The sequence below is a fragment of the Tachypleus tridentatus genome, chromosome 9, assembly GCF_004210375.1.
Source record: "Tachypleus tridentatus isolate NWPU-2018 chromosome 9, ASM421037v1, whole genome shotgun sequence".
NCBI classification, from domain to species: Eukaryota; Metazoa; Arthropoda; class Merostomata; order Xiphosura; family Limulidae; genus Tachypleus; species Tachypleus tridentatus.
In genome coordinates, this window is record NC_134833.1 from 120,424,543 (window position 1) to 120,439,905 (window position 15,363).

General features: G+C 35.7%; 1 protein-coding gene across 5 annotated transcripts in view; it reads left to right on the forward strand.

The window, feature by feature from the left end:
- The first annotated feature begins 3,778 nt into the window (after window positions 1–3,778).
- Window positions 3,779–15,363, forward strand: part of LOC143226205 (dual specificity calcium/calmodulin-dependent 3',5'-cyclic nucleotide phosphodiesterase 1-like) — a 219,110-nt gene continuing 207,525 nt past the window's right edge. For 3 of the 5 annotated variants that reach the window (XM_076456878.1, XM_076456879.1, XM_076456880.1), the window contains exons 1-2: window positions 3,780–4,068; window positions 9,313–10,163. In XM_076456878.1, the coding sequence (XP_076312993.1) occupies window positions 9,371–10,163 (793 nt within the window). In that variant the 5' untranslated portion in view covers window positions 3,780–4,068; window positions 9,313–9,370. Of the gene's footprint in view, window positions 4,069–9,312; window positions 10,164–15,363 lie in introns of all 5 variants that reach the window. The other 2 variants (XM_076456875.1, XM_076456876.1) reach the window with 1 other exon arrangement.

Here is a 15,363-nt window from a genome sequence, read left to right on the forward strand (position 1 = left end):
TTGTTCTCTACGTAACTCGCAACCATTATTGTGCAAATATCGATAGTATCCTTTAAACTGAGGCAATATTTAACTGCTAAAAACATCACACAATTACAATGTGACGTCTGATCGTAATCACCTGAACTTAAAGGTCAAGAGTAAAACATAATGTTATGGACCTATCGCGTGTTTCTTTGCAATTGAAAGGTAGAAAATGAGAAACTACTAGTTTTGTGTTATTATCAGATAGACAATATTTCTATGTTTATACATAATTTATATATTTCTTATTGCCACTACCAAGATGCATCAGGAACTTGTTGCCTCTCAATGTCTCAGCGACAAGTCTATTGCCTACTAACGCTACAAACTGGGTTTCGATATCCATGAGAGGCAGAAAACAGATAGCCTATTATGTAGCTTTGAAGCAACAAACCAGTATCATTTTATGTTAAGTTTCTATCCGTGTCTTGGATAAAAAACAGCACTCACAAAATTATTTTTGACTTGATTGCTACATTATTAAAAAAAAACACGCTTAAATTGCTTATTTAGATAAACAAACCATTACCAACATGTAATATTCATGTCTATGTTTTACGTTGTTTCCATGACTACAGAATATCAAAGGAAGTTTATTCGACCTTGCTTATCATCCTTGTTTTCAAATTCAGGGTCTATGCCTGGTTTGATGTATAAGCCATTTTCCCAATGCTGAGTTAAGAACTGAATATTAAATCCGTTTGTTCACTAAATTCACTGAGCAATCTTTATATTCCTGCTTAAATCTCGTAAGTTTCTGGTAAAATACCAAATAAAAACGTATCTCCAAAGAGCATATAATTATGGCAAAACAAGGAAAATTATATGAATGTGATTATTGTATATTTCAGCCAGAATTAATTAACTTTAAACATGTAAAATTGTTCATGAAGAGACTCATTGTAATGGTTATCGAGTCTTATGACAACATGGGGAGCTCAAATACATAATCGTGTTTACTGTTGATATCGATACATCAGTATGAGTTCACGCACTTCCTACCTTATATACACCCATGCAAATGTGACATTCAGAACTTGAATGTATCGGGTCATCCTTTAAGTAGTGTCCGATTTTAGGTTCAGAAAAAGAGAAAGGATTTCAAACACTTTTAATGTTATTTAATCAATAATGTATGTTCCATTATTATTAATTACTTCCTGCCAATGATTCACAAGCTTCTGAATGCCACTTCTATAAAATTATTGGGGTTTGGAAGAAAAGGATATAGATAGGGTAGTTTTAATATCTTCATGTGTTCCAAGCTCCTTTCCATCAATATAGTTCTGTAAACTTTGGAATAGGTGATAATCAGATGGGGTAAGGTCTGGAGAATAAGGTGGATGTGGAAGTTTTCCCAGTCTAGCTTTCAAGCTTTGCAGATGTGATCCTTGCTATTTGTGGCTGTGCATTATCCTGGTGTAACACAACACCTTTACGATTGATGAAAGCAGGCTTCTTTCCTCTCAGTCCAACATTCAAGCACTCTAACTGTTGACAATAGACGTTTGATGTTATCGTTACATTGAGTGGCAGCAATTCAAAGTGGATCACACCAACAATATCTCACCAAACAAGACTTTCCTAGGGTGAAGGCCCAATTTGGGCTGTGCTTTACCAGTTTACCTGCATTGAGCCATTGTCTGAAGGGCTTAACATTTTTATAATGTATCCATTTTCCATCTCCAGTCACTAACCTGTCTAAAAAAGATGAGTTACTTTCACGAAAGTGCAAAGAAGTGCAAATGCCCACTTTTACTCCAAGGTTGGCTTCTGTAAAATCATGGTGGACCCATTTTCCAAGTTTTGACACCTTTCTAAGCTGTTACAGATGACAGTGAACTGTTGAGTGTGTTGAATGGAGCTTCTGTGCTAGTTCTTCAATTGTTACAGCACAAGCTTCATCAAATGCAGCCAACAGCAAGTCGTCATTAAACTCAACAAGACGACCTGAACGTGACGCGTCACTTACACTGTAGTCACCTGATCTGAACCTCTGAAACCACCTTCGACATTTTCTTTCATTAAGAGACTCCTCACCATAAACACCTTGAATGTTTCTTGTAGTTTCTGCTGCACTCTTGCCTTTTTTAAACTCATAAACCATTATATGCCTAATGTGCTCCTCAGACACATCATCTTCATAAGGGTTTATTTGATTATTGATTTGAAAAAGAGGAGTTGGGTTAGTTTCTTGCATTTGTCTGAACATTTTTATACGTGTCCTACTACATATTTTAGTTATTAAAGCCTTCTACAAAGACAGAAACGATGATGCACTTTCTGTATCAAATTTTTGGACATTACGTATGGGATGACCTGATAGTTATTAGTAGTCAGGGTGACATCAATTTCGTCTAGATCACCACCACTGTTGGCTGAGTTTCATCCTTAAACTTCTGCTGATCCTACATCATGCTTCACTGTAGATGTTCAATAAGCTGTTGTTGATTGTTGCCGAAGAATTAGTTTTATTGTTTCTCATCAGTGATCCAATGCTCTGTCAGGCTTTTGACTAAACTACCTCTTCTGAACATCGCTTTCCGAATAATCACTCTTTAAATGAGATCACTTTATGCTAAAGTGTATCTTATTGTTCTCTAGAGACACCATCGCCTGTATCCCTAGCAGCGTTGTTGGTAATATCTCGTAAAGAATGTATTCCAAGACTTTTAACATTGCTCTTGTAGAGTGCAGTTTTACAACTCGACCACTTCTTTTATTAACACTGACAGTGCGTATCATCTTTATGTGTAAACAACAAAAACCTGTTAAAGTTACATCTTTCTGTAATTTTTCGTATAACGTATTGCTGACTAGCCAACTCTTTGATTTCTACACTTTTATTCCATGGTGTTTCAGTCACAGGAGTCATGATTAGATTTACATTTCTACTGGAAAGATTACGTTTGCTGGTATTTTTATAGGAGTCAATCTGTATGATTGATTGCATAACAACCAATCACAATGTAACTTATCAACGTATAACTTAATTCTGGTGCAGTATAATTTCATATCCTAAAGAGATAATATTCTCGTTGCAATTGTCCACTCCATCCTTTTTCTTTCTTGTTCCCATAATTATATCCAGTGCTCTATGTAGGTGTCTAATTATACATTTGTAGATGTATCTTTTTTTGTCCCTCTAAGGGACAATGGTAAATCAACTTACTTACAACGTTCTGTTCTGTTCATCGCAGTGGACATAGCAGTTAGCCCAATGTGACTTTGCTCTCAGACAAAGTATCTTTTCTGTAGTAATTATTCGAAAACATACTAATATAACATCCTAATATACACACGTCTGCTTCATTTTGTCAATTTAGTTATCCATAAAAGCATAAGAATATCGCTAATTTACCTGAACATTTTAAAGTACTGTTACATAGTCTAGTGATATTAACAGGGCAAAAAACTTCTTTTATCATAAATAAAATTTCAAATAATAAAGCTTAAGAAAGTTCGGCATGTTTTTCAGAGAATAACGTACACAGTATAAATTTATGGTGTTGTTCTGCTAAATGATACAAAGGTAATCGAAACGAAACGAAAACACTTACTTCTGCAACATTTAAGGCATTTAAGATCTACCTGTCTACCTTCTAGTGTTTTTCTTTCAGACTTCAAAAGAAAACACAATGTTGTATCAACTGTAGTACATGACATTTACTCCGCCAGCTTGAGTGACGTCATTATCAGTTGATTTTTAGGGAACTACAAGAAGACACGCGATCAGAACATGTCGAGCTATCAGTAGATATGTTACAACTCACGTGGCCTGGGGACGGTTTCCATAGAAACTAGCGTGCTCTTCAAGTGGTAGCGTGGTGAATAGTTAATTGAAGTATAAGGTAAGACTAGGCCCGAGAACACGAGATTTGCACAACGAAGTAAAAATGGATAGTGTTTGAACTATCCAAAGACAGGGTCTGTTTCCTCCTATAAGCACGGACGATCGAACAATGGTACGAGAAATACACGACTTATGCTTTCTTCAACATGGTATTAGTAATACTGAGTTCTTCATCTATACTTCCACTGTAGGTAAGTTGCAACGATAAGTGTGGTGTCATTTTTAAACGTTGTTCTACTGGGTTGAGCATTCAACGTGTTTATTTATCAACTTTCATTAACTACTGTGTGTTGTAACACATGTGAACGTTAACAAAATTCAACTATTATGCTTAATTTGTAATTAAGAACAAAGCTATACAATCAGCCATCTGGGCTGATATTGAAACCCGATTTTTAGCGTTATAAGCCCATAGATGCACTACTATGCCATTGGGGGGGGAGGAGGAACTATTATGCAGTACAGTTATTACGAACTTACGAAACTATTGATGACTGTTTGGTTTCATAGAAGCAAGGCTGTAATGCTATATCCAATAACGTCTTAGAAACTGTTTCGCAACTTCTTCCGCAGCAGTCAGTTCTGTGTGATATTTGGGTGAAATGATGTGTGATTACATTTCTAGGAATTGTTAGGATGCCTGGATTTTAACACGTTAAATCTCTCAGTGTTTTTCACACAAACTGTATCTTTCTTTTAGCTTATCAACAGTTAACACTCAGTCCTTTCACACGTTGTTCAAAATAAAGTTAAGAAACTAGAAAGGCTACAGTAACTGAGAATCAATACGATACTGTCTATCAGACTATTGTGATTCTTAATATTTTGAACGGCAGATGAATGGTTAAACCACCTGTTCTCCTTGTCGTTGAAACTCTCACGACTCCAATTGTTTTCAATAGCAGCTGAAACACCAGAATAACTGTAATATTTTTTCAGATTTCCCTCGTGACTATTCTACTCTGTATATATTCAAATGAATGACAATGACGAAACTTTCGAGATACACAAATAAACATATTAAACATGTTAGGTTTGAACTTTAAAACTGTTACCAGCTATGAAACATGCACATGGCGAACTTGAACAATATACAATATCCAGAAAGTTAAACACAACACAGTATCTACTACGTTAAGTTCGACATTATGCAGCATTTATCAGATTACGTTTGAGAATATACTGTATTTCATAGGATAAGTTAAACAACAAATAAAATATCGTAGATTAAGTTCATGAATACACAATACCTAATACGTCGAGTTAAACAACAAAGGGTATCTAGTAGTCAAGCTAAAAACAAACAGTATAGAGTAAATTGAGCTATATAGAATATATGATAGCTTAGGTTGAGTTATATAGAATATATGGTAGATTAAGATACGTTACATAGAATATATGATAGATTCAGTTGAGTTACATATAACATATGGTAGATTAAGTTAAGATATCTTCAGTATATAATAGATTAACTTGAGTTATACTCAATGTGTAATATGTTAATTCTAGCAATATCAACGATTACCATGGGTAAATAAATAAAAAAAAAACACGTTAATAAGTTATCAGCGTTATAGAAGTGGAGACCTACCAAAGCAGTAAGATCTTGTGAGCGCATGTTAATAATAAAGTAGACTGAGGTGGCTGGAAACTTATAGAAAAGATACTGTAAGATTAATAATAAGGGAAGTAGACTGACGAGGATGGAAACTAGAAGGACAAAATAGTGTAGAATTAACAATATAGGAAGTAGATTGACGTGGCTTGAAACTTGTAGAACAAGATACTGTAGGATTAATAATAAAGAAACTAGACTGACGTGGCTTGAAAGTTGTAGAACAAGATACTGTAGGATTAATAATAAGGGAAGTAGACTGACGAGGATGGAAACTAGAAGGACAAAATAGTGTAGAATTAACAATATAGGAAGTAGATTGACGTGGCTTGAAACTTCTAGAACAAGATACTGTAGGATTAATAATAAAGAAAGTAGACTTACGTGGCTGGAAACTTGTAGAACAAGATACTGTAATATTAATAATAAAGAAACTGGACTCACGTGGCTGGAAACTTGTAGAACAAGATATTGTAGGATTAATAATAATAAAAAGTAAACTACGTGGCTGGAAACGTGAAGATCAAGATACTGTAAAATTAATAACAATGGAAGTAAACTGATGTGGCTCGAAACTTGAAAAACAAGATACTGTAGGATTAATAATAAAAAAGGAAGAAGAGGGGTTCGATTCCTCTCGGTCGTCTTTGATAAAAGATAACACACACACAAACACACAACTTGTAATTTTATCATGATCTAAGCTAAGAGTCTTTGATGTGACCTAGAAGAGCGTAAAATATTTCGCAGATAAACAATTAAGGTGACAAGTAACACGTAATTTTAATAACGTTTGTTTGTTTTTGAATTTCGCACAAAGCTACTCGAGTGCTATCTGTGCTAGCCGTCCCTAATTTTGCAGTGTAAGACTAGAAGGAAGGCAGCTAATCATCACCACCCACCGCCAACTCTCGGGCTACTCTTTTACCAACGAATAGTGGAATTGACCGTCACATTATAACGCCCCCACGGCTGGGAGGGCCTGCATGTTTGGAGCGACAGGGATGCGAACCCGCGACCCTCAGATTACGAATCAAACGCCTTAACACGCTTGGCCATGCCAGGCCTAATTTTACTAATAAACATGAATCACAGGTCATGTGAGAATATATGTTTGGTAGACAAAATTGTGAATTAGATCTCTTTTAAACAAGAATAAAATGTTGATGGTTTAATGTAGATTAAAATATTGTGAAATATCTGTCTTTACAATAGCGTATATGTTATTCTGTAGCATGTATGTTACGATTTTTTAAAGTTTTTTTATTTTAAAATGATGAAATGACGAGTATGTTGTCCCCCAGTGAGATAGTTGTAGGTTTGCCAAATTACAACGTTTAAATCTTACTTCGACGATAGACGCAACAGATAGCCCAATGTGACTTTGCTTCTGCGCTAGCCGTCCCTAATTTAGCAATCTAAAACTAAAGTGCAAACAGATAGTCATCACCACCCGCCGCCAACTGTTGGACTACTCTTTTACCAACGATTGACCGTCACATTATAACGACCCCACGGCTGAAAGGGCGAACAAGTTTGGTCGATGGGGATTCGAACCCGCCACCCTCAGATTACGAGTCAAACGCCTTAACCCATCTGGCCATGCCGGGCCGAAAACAATCATTATGATATATATTTATATGTGAATGAGTAATTTATTGATTTGTAATAAGATTGTAAAATAATAGTTTTATTGTTTCAATAAAAATATGTAGCTAATAAGAATATTATAGCTTTTTATTAGCTCATTATTCTGCGCACAATTAGCTACTATAGAGTAAACGAGATTGTTTGTCTGTAGCTAATCGTCTGTTCATCTAACCCACCAAAGTAACATCAATTACATACAGAGCGTGTCCACTCACAAGGGCAATGCACGAGTATATTCGAAATTGCCAGCCATGCGGAAATTAAAGCTCACACTTATCACGCACTCTGAGTTTAGGACATAGCTTGTATTTGTAAAATATTATTCACACTTAATCATTAACTCTACCTATATGTTCACATTTCCTCAACATTACTCATTCTTAATCGTTCAGCTTACGTTTTTGGACATATTTCATAACTTTTGGACATATTTCATAACTTTTCAAAGAGCTGACTGGTATAAACAGACAATATTTAAATTCATAATCTAGTTAGTACAGTAACATTTGTAAATTTTCAAAACCCAGGTGAACTTTTAAAGCAAAATACCTGAATGGAAATAATATTTTAAAGTAACTGCTTTTAGTAATTCATACTCACAGGCTAACTGCATTTGTTGGACACATATTTACATTCGCTCTAGTTTTACGACTTACAGGTACAGTTTGTCATGTTGAACACCAAGCAACAGATCTCTGATTCGAAAAAGACACCGATTATGAAACTCCTACATTGGAGTAATAGAATGTGTTATCAAATGTTTATGAACATATTATTATAGTTCCGCAGATAAGACAAATTTGAGGACTAGAATATAATAGGTTCTTAAATCATCTTCAAGTGGATGTTTTGGGAATATCTGATGATAAGTTGTCTTTTCACATTTTTAATTCTGAAAACTCGGGTGTCACCAATAAACTGGGTTTGAAGCGAAATGTGTGACGAAATAAGGCTAAGCTTCGAAACGAAACTTTTCACACTGGGTTTTGAAATTCCAAAGCCACACTAGGATTTATGAACTACTGAGGTGCCTTTAAAGGACAGATGATACAGTGAATAAAGATAATAATCTCTACAAGAGCTATATGTGATCCGTATTTGTCCATAATCACACTTTATAGAATAATGTTTCAGGCCCTTGTCAACCTTCGAGCTCTTTCCTTCGTCATCGATTGTCCACAGTCTAATGCCACGATTATTACCCGACACCTTAACTTATATTGTAATGCGTTCAGGCAAAGAATGGTGAGGCCACTTCTAGATCATCTGTCCTATCAAGCATTTCGCGGACATTCCATTATACGTGGATGTCGGTCACCTAAATCACTTTTAAACAATTCGAGAGCACAGCTCTGCGATCATGGCCCAATGACTACCATGTCGGATTGTTAGTCCTAGGTTCCTTTGTCCTTCTTTCGATACAACAAAACAATATGGCCTTGGGTGCGTTATAAGAGTAAAGGTCAAATCCAACTACTTCATTAGAGTAGCCCATACGTTGGTGGTGTTGACGAGCTGTGTTCTTCAAATCCTTGGCCATTCATGTATTGATGGTACTACGAGGTGATCCATAGCTTCATTGGAATGATTTTTTTTTGGTTAGATGACTTTCACTTTGTGGATGAAGTGCTGCTTGAGATTGAAATGGGGTTTAGTTTCTAAACGCGTTGCTGTTTAAACGTTCGGCTGCACGAATTTGTTTATTCCCTTGAAGGACAATGAAAGCTCCATTTTCCGAAACTTTGTCATTTGATTTTGCTGAACAATCTTGCTAGGCAATTAACTTTCCTTTAAAGAAGTGTGGTATACAATTCAGCCACAACCAAATCCTAATGACATTTCTATGTGAATGATCGGGATTTCACCATGAATCCAATAAATAAGTGTTTAAACTTTAGCTCCTAGTACTATACCTCACATGTGCTAAATATTCTTGCAAAGTGCGATTAACCATATTGTATGTTAAGATTATTGAATATCAGAACTGTTATTTGAAAGCTGCAACAATTTAGTTGTTTTATAAAAATGCCAACAGATGACACTACTTACTATTTTTATTTAATGATATTAATATGTGGTGATTTCTCAAATACACGGCGCTATTTACTGATTATGTTTTAATGAGTCATATTTTGTATTGTTTTATAACACTTTTGTTTTCTGGATATAGGTTCTAGAGCATCTCTTTATCGGAATGAAAGTAAGCCAAGAAATTTTACAGCTAATTTATGATGGGGACTGTTTGTTCGTACAGCAAAACAGATGTTATGGACGCGGAAGTGAACGAAAGCGAAGTGTTCAGAACTCGAAGATTGTTTCATTCTCACAGAGAGGATGCTGAGGAGTGGAAAACTTTATCTTTGCAATGTACAGTTAATTGTTCTGAATGTCGTAACATTGTAGCTTTCGAGAATGCTGGGTTTGAGGTTACAGAGATTGAGAACCACTGCACCAACTATGCCAGTTTCGATAACGCCAATAAAGGCATAATAGTGTCTCGTAACATGAGCCACTGTTGTACTATTTGTTATGAGTGTGGAGAAAAAAGTGATTTTATGTCAAGTTTAAATGGGTCTATAGAGGAAACATATTCTAATAATGCCCACAGGGAGGAGTTGTGCGAGTGTTGCAAATATTGTCGAATGGAAAGAAAGAGATTGGGTATAACAGGCCCTGCTCCGTGTGAAAATTGCACATGTACACTATGCAAACGAGGACGCCCCTTTATAGCTGTTAAAGCATGGAATGCAGATACAGAAACTACAACAGAAGCATCACAATCACCAACAGAGGTCGTGCCTTTTACTGGTAGTTTTTGTAATCTTTGCGATTTCTTCACTGAGGGTAGCCATAAAGATTGGGACGATTTAGATAAGGACGTGAACTCGATCGTGAAACGTCTTGAGAAACTGAAGAACATGAAGGATGAAAACCCCAAGATTGGAGTCTTCCTTCAAAAAACAAGCAAAGGTAGACAGCAGCTCATCGTTCGAGATGAATGGACATCCTATCACGTCGAAGGTAAGTTGTCGTCAAGTTGTATGAGATAAATTATAAGCACATCAATCGACATTTCCAAACAAAACAAGGCTGAAAGATAACAGCGAAACTCAGATGTGAAAGGTACGTCTGCACTAGATCTAATATTATAGGGTAACGTAAGAAAATAACAATAAGAATCTGTATTAACATTTATTTTGTCACGAGATCTATATTAAATCCAATAATGATTAGTAACTAAACACAATATTCAATGTTGGTCAGTGGAGCTGAGGACAATCCTTACGTGCCTCTTGAAAACTAAATACTTCATAAATACAAATAAAATATCAAACCTTTAATTTTAAGTCTCTTGCACTCAATCTGGTTTATATAGGAGTTTACTTCTTAGTCCTAAGGAAACTTAATCTTACCGATAAGATTCACCTGGAGGAAGAGCATGAAACTAAATCTATTTACAGCTTTCACGAGACATGCAGGAGGCGCGTTCCTTACAATTTTCAAAGGCTAAACTAAATCTTTCATACAATATCTTTATCCATATCCTAGATACAAAAACTGTTCACTCTCCCCCAGCTTTTGAAACCAAAGCTACACTGCTGTGAATAAAGTTGGTTGTGTTTTTAAATGATTTTGCTTCTTATAATTACTTCATAAAATAGTTAAATGAAAAAACTTTGTAATGAGGAAATGCAAATAAGTTGTAATTTATTTGATCGCTACAGAGTATGTTTTCGTGACAAAGAGATGACTTTGACAAAAAGAAACATCCTGTGTTGTACTGGGGAGTTAGTTGAGAAGTTAAACGAATAATGCGAGTTAAAACATAGACATCTATGAAAGCTGTTATTTTTTTCTCCTACCTATGTAGTTGATCATTTTCTCAATTCTTCAATAAACAAGATCGGACATGGTCTAGTTATTAGCTTTCTCAAATTGTACATCCATGGGTTTACAGTGTATTCCGCTATAGATAAAAAATTTGCTCAGAACTTCAAAGTAGTGGGTGCGCTGTATCGATTGAAGATTAAATCACATTATGTCATCTAGCAAAAGTTTGTTTGTTTTTGAATTTCACGCAAAGCTACACGAGGGCTATTTGCGCTAGCCGTCTCTAATTTAGCAGTGTAAGACTAGAGGGAAGGCAGCTAGTCATCACGACCCATCGCCAACTCTTAGGCTACTCTTTCATCAACGAAAAGTGGAATTGACTATCACATTATAACGCTTTCGCAGCTGAAAGGGCGAGCAGGTTTGGTATGAAGGGGTTTCGAACTCGCGACCCTCAGACCCATGCTGGGACTAATCCTGAAATAAACTGATTTTATTAAACAAACTCTATATATACATATGTTTAAAATATACTTATTAGGGTAATTGAAACTATCAGAGGTCACTGCAATGCGTAAATAAAAATATACTGAGTTCCTAAAGGTAAGATTAAAAAGTCGACAAAGAGAGTTGAGTAACAGAAGGTCATAAGATTAACTCATATTAGTGTTGCTTATTCAAGTGTGTATGGGTGTACAGTGCTAACAAAATGGTTAGTAAGTAAACATGTACCTATTTCCTATTTTTAAACTAGTGTGGATAGAAAATATTACGAAATAGCAAATATTGTAAGCTAAAACATATGATGTAATATACAACACATCAGAATATTTAATCTTAGGTAGTGTGATAAAGTTTATGAGAGCATTTGAAATTATTCTGACAAAGATTTGAGCTAACAATGTCGAGTGTTGCTTACAAACTGTCGAAACTGGATGAAGGACAGTAAACTATCCAAATTATCGTATCAGTCTTTAACATCTTTTAAATTAGTTTTATTTCGAAGAAACTGAACCGAAATAATAAAACATTAGAAACAGTATTATACACTTATACTTGAAGGAAAAGAGATCATTTCAGAAATTCTAACCAAAAGAATAGAAAAGATAAACTTTTCCTAAACTAACGTCACATCTTATCTCTAAATATTTACAAAAGTTTAGGATATCTGAAAGCAAGGAAAAGATGTGTAGTTTGAGTGTGTTGGAATAATGTGCCTTAATAATAAAAGGAAAGACTAGGGCGTGCTTGATAGAATGGATTTGTGTCACGAAAATGGAAAATTACTTTTGCTTAAGTTTACATCACATTGCTGTGGCTTTACACTGCACTTGTGCAAGTAATCAAAACCTCCCGAGTCCGACGAATTAGTCACGTGATAAGTCGTGACTTGTTGCACATGTGAGTTTCACAGAGAACCGATGTGCAATCTTCAGTCGTTGTACACTTGCCACAGCCACGATTATTTTAAAGATGTGGCATCAGATATAAAATTAACCTTGTAAACGTTTCCTTTGTAAATTATCTATCTCAGTTTTCATGGGTTATGTCTGAAATGGTTTTATTGATTTTAAAGAAAAGACAGTGGAGTAGTTAAACTTACAACGTAAGTTACTATAGTTTATAGAGTTAAATTACAACATAAGGGTTAGCTTACTTGTTGTAGTGAAGGTCTATGTGTGGGAAGGTGTCATACGTAGCTTACGATACGTTTATACGCAACTGAAAAAACAATCTGTATACTAAACCTAGTAGACGACATCGTGTTATTTTACTTAATTACATATTCTTAAAATTAACCATATTCCTATCGACTATGTCAAATTTAAGAGACTTTCTCGTTATCGAACTTGTAATAAGGATTTCTAACTTTAAATATATAATTTAATTTTTGAGAAGGAGAACATTATTCTAGATTTACCATAAACCAACAATAGACCATTGATTATGTTCCCAATATTTTGTGTGGTTCATCCACAATACGAAAAGGAAATGCACTGACTAGGCGTATTGTCGTGGCCTGATTTCAAAAACAAATTAACTATATTTCATGAAGTTAGTGTTATGTTAATATCATTTGGCTCCACACTGTCATTTTATGAAAATTTAAATGTTAATCGCGAATAAATACAGTAATTTAAATATTATAGGTTCAATTAAAATGTTAATATCAATAACTTGAAACTTGTTTGTTTTTGAATTTCGCGCAAAGTTACACGAGAGCTATCTGCGCTAGCCGTCCCTAATTTAGTTGTGTAAAACTAGAAAAAAACAGCAGGAAGTCATCACCACCCACCGCCAAATTTTGGGCTACTCTTTTACCAACAAACAGTGAGTTTGACGGTAACACCCACACGTCTGGAAAGGGAGCATCTTTGGTGTGAGAGGGATTCGAACCCGCAACCCTCAGATTATGAATTGAGCGTTTTAACCATCTGGCCATGGCTGATCAGCCTCATTATGTCATAAAAATATTCTTAGAAAAAAACACTTAAATTACATCTCAGTCCCATACTGTAGCGTGACTTGTTTAATTACACCTCAGTCCAAAAGAGTGGTGTTAATTATTTAAATGCGTCTAAATACCATATTATGACGTGACTTATTATAGAAGTAGCGACCTCACTTTAAACAATAGATGTTTTTGTCTTTATAATGTTGTTTACAAAGCCTGGTAACCTTAAGTAGAATAATGACTGAACATTTTGCAAATAACAATAGGTATTAAGTATGTAATACAGTTTAGTTTAAAGAATACTCGAATTCAGGTACCAATAAATTCCTTTTTCTATAAAACCTGACCTTTTCTCGTTGCCGAAAAGTATTTTACGATTAAATACGAACAAAAATTAAGACTCATAAATACGTTCCGGGAGCGTGAACATACCAGATTAGAAGAAAAGTTAAACTAAATAAACGAAACTTTAGAAAGCTTATTTTGTTTGTTTTTGAATTTCGCACAAAGCTACTCGAGGACTATCTGTGCCAGCCGTCCCTAATTTAGCAGTGTAAGACTAGAGGGAAGGCAGCTAGTCATCACCACCCACCGCCAACTCTTGGACTACTCTTTTACCAACGAATAGTGGGATTGACCATCTCATTATAACGCCCCCACGGCTGAAAGGGCGAGCATGTTTGGCGCGACCCTCAGATTACGAGTCGCACGCCTTAACACGCTTGCCTATGCCGGGCCTTAGAAAGCTTAAGTGTAGTAAATTTCCCACTTTCTTAAAAAGTTGTTAAACTTTGGAAAAATAAATATCACAAAACGAACAATGGCGTGCAGGCTAATGTGACGTAATGACACTTTATAAGCTACATCAGCTTTATTTAGTTGTTACACCAGGTCACCTGAACAACGGCGTGCAGGCTAATGTGACGTAAGGACACTTTATAAGCTACATGAGCTTCATTTAGTTGTTACACCAGGTCACCTGAACAACGGCGTGCAGGCTAATGTGACGTAAGAACACTTTATAAGCTACATCAGCTTTATTTAGCGGTTACACCAAATCACCTGAACAATGTCGTGCAGGCTAATGTGACGTAAGGACACTTTATAAGCTACATCAACTTTATTTAGTTGTTACTCCAGGTCACCTGAACAGTGGCGTGCAGGCTAATGTGACGTAAAGACACTTTATAAGCTACATCAGCTTTATTTAGTTGTTACACCAAGTCACTTGAACAATGGCGTGCAGGTTAATGTGACGTAAGAACACTTTATAAGCTACATCAGCTTTATTTAGTTGTTACACCAAGTCACCTGAACAATGGCGTGCAGGCTAATGTGACGTAATGACACTTTATAAGCTACATGAGCTTCATTTAGTTGTTACACCAGATCACCTGAACAACGGCGTGCAGGCTAATGTGACGTAAGAACACTTTATAAGCTACATCAGCTTTATTTAGCGGTTACACCAAATCACCTGAACAATGTCGTGCAGGCTAATGTGACGTGAGGACACTTTATAAGCTACATCAACTTTATTTAGTTGTTACACCAGGTCACCTGAACAATGGCGTGCAGGCTAATGTGACGTAAGGACACTTTATAAGCTACATCAGCTTTATTTAGTTGTTACACCAAGTCACCTGAACAATGGTGTACAGGTTAATGTGACGTAAGAACACTTTATAAGCTACATCAGCTTTATTTAGCGGTTACACCAAATCACTTGAACAATGTCGTGCAGGCTAATGTGACGTAAGGACACTTTATAAGCTACATCAACTTTATTTAGTTGTTACACCAGGTCACCTGAACAATGGCGTGCAGGCTAATGTGACGTAAGGGCACTTTGTAAGCTACATCAACTTTATTTAGTTGTTACACCAGGTCGCCTGAACTACGATATGACAACGTTTTATATAACTGTTACAATAA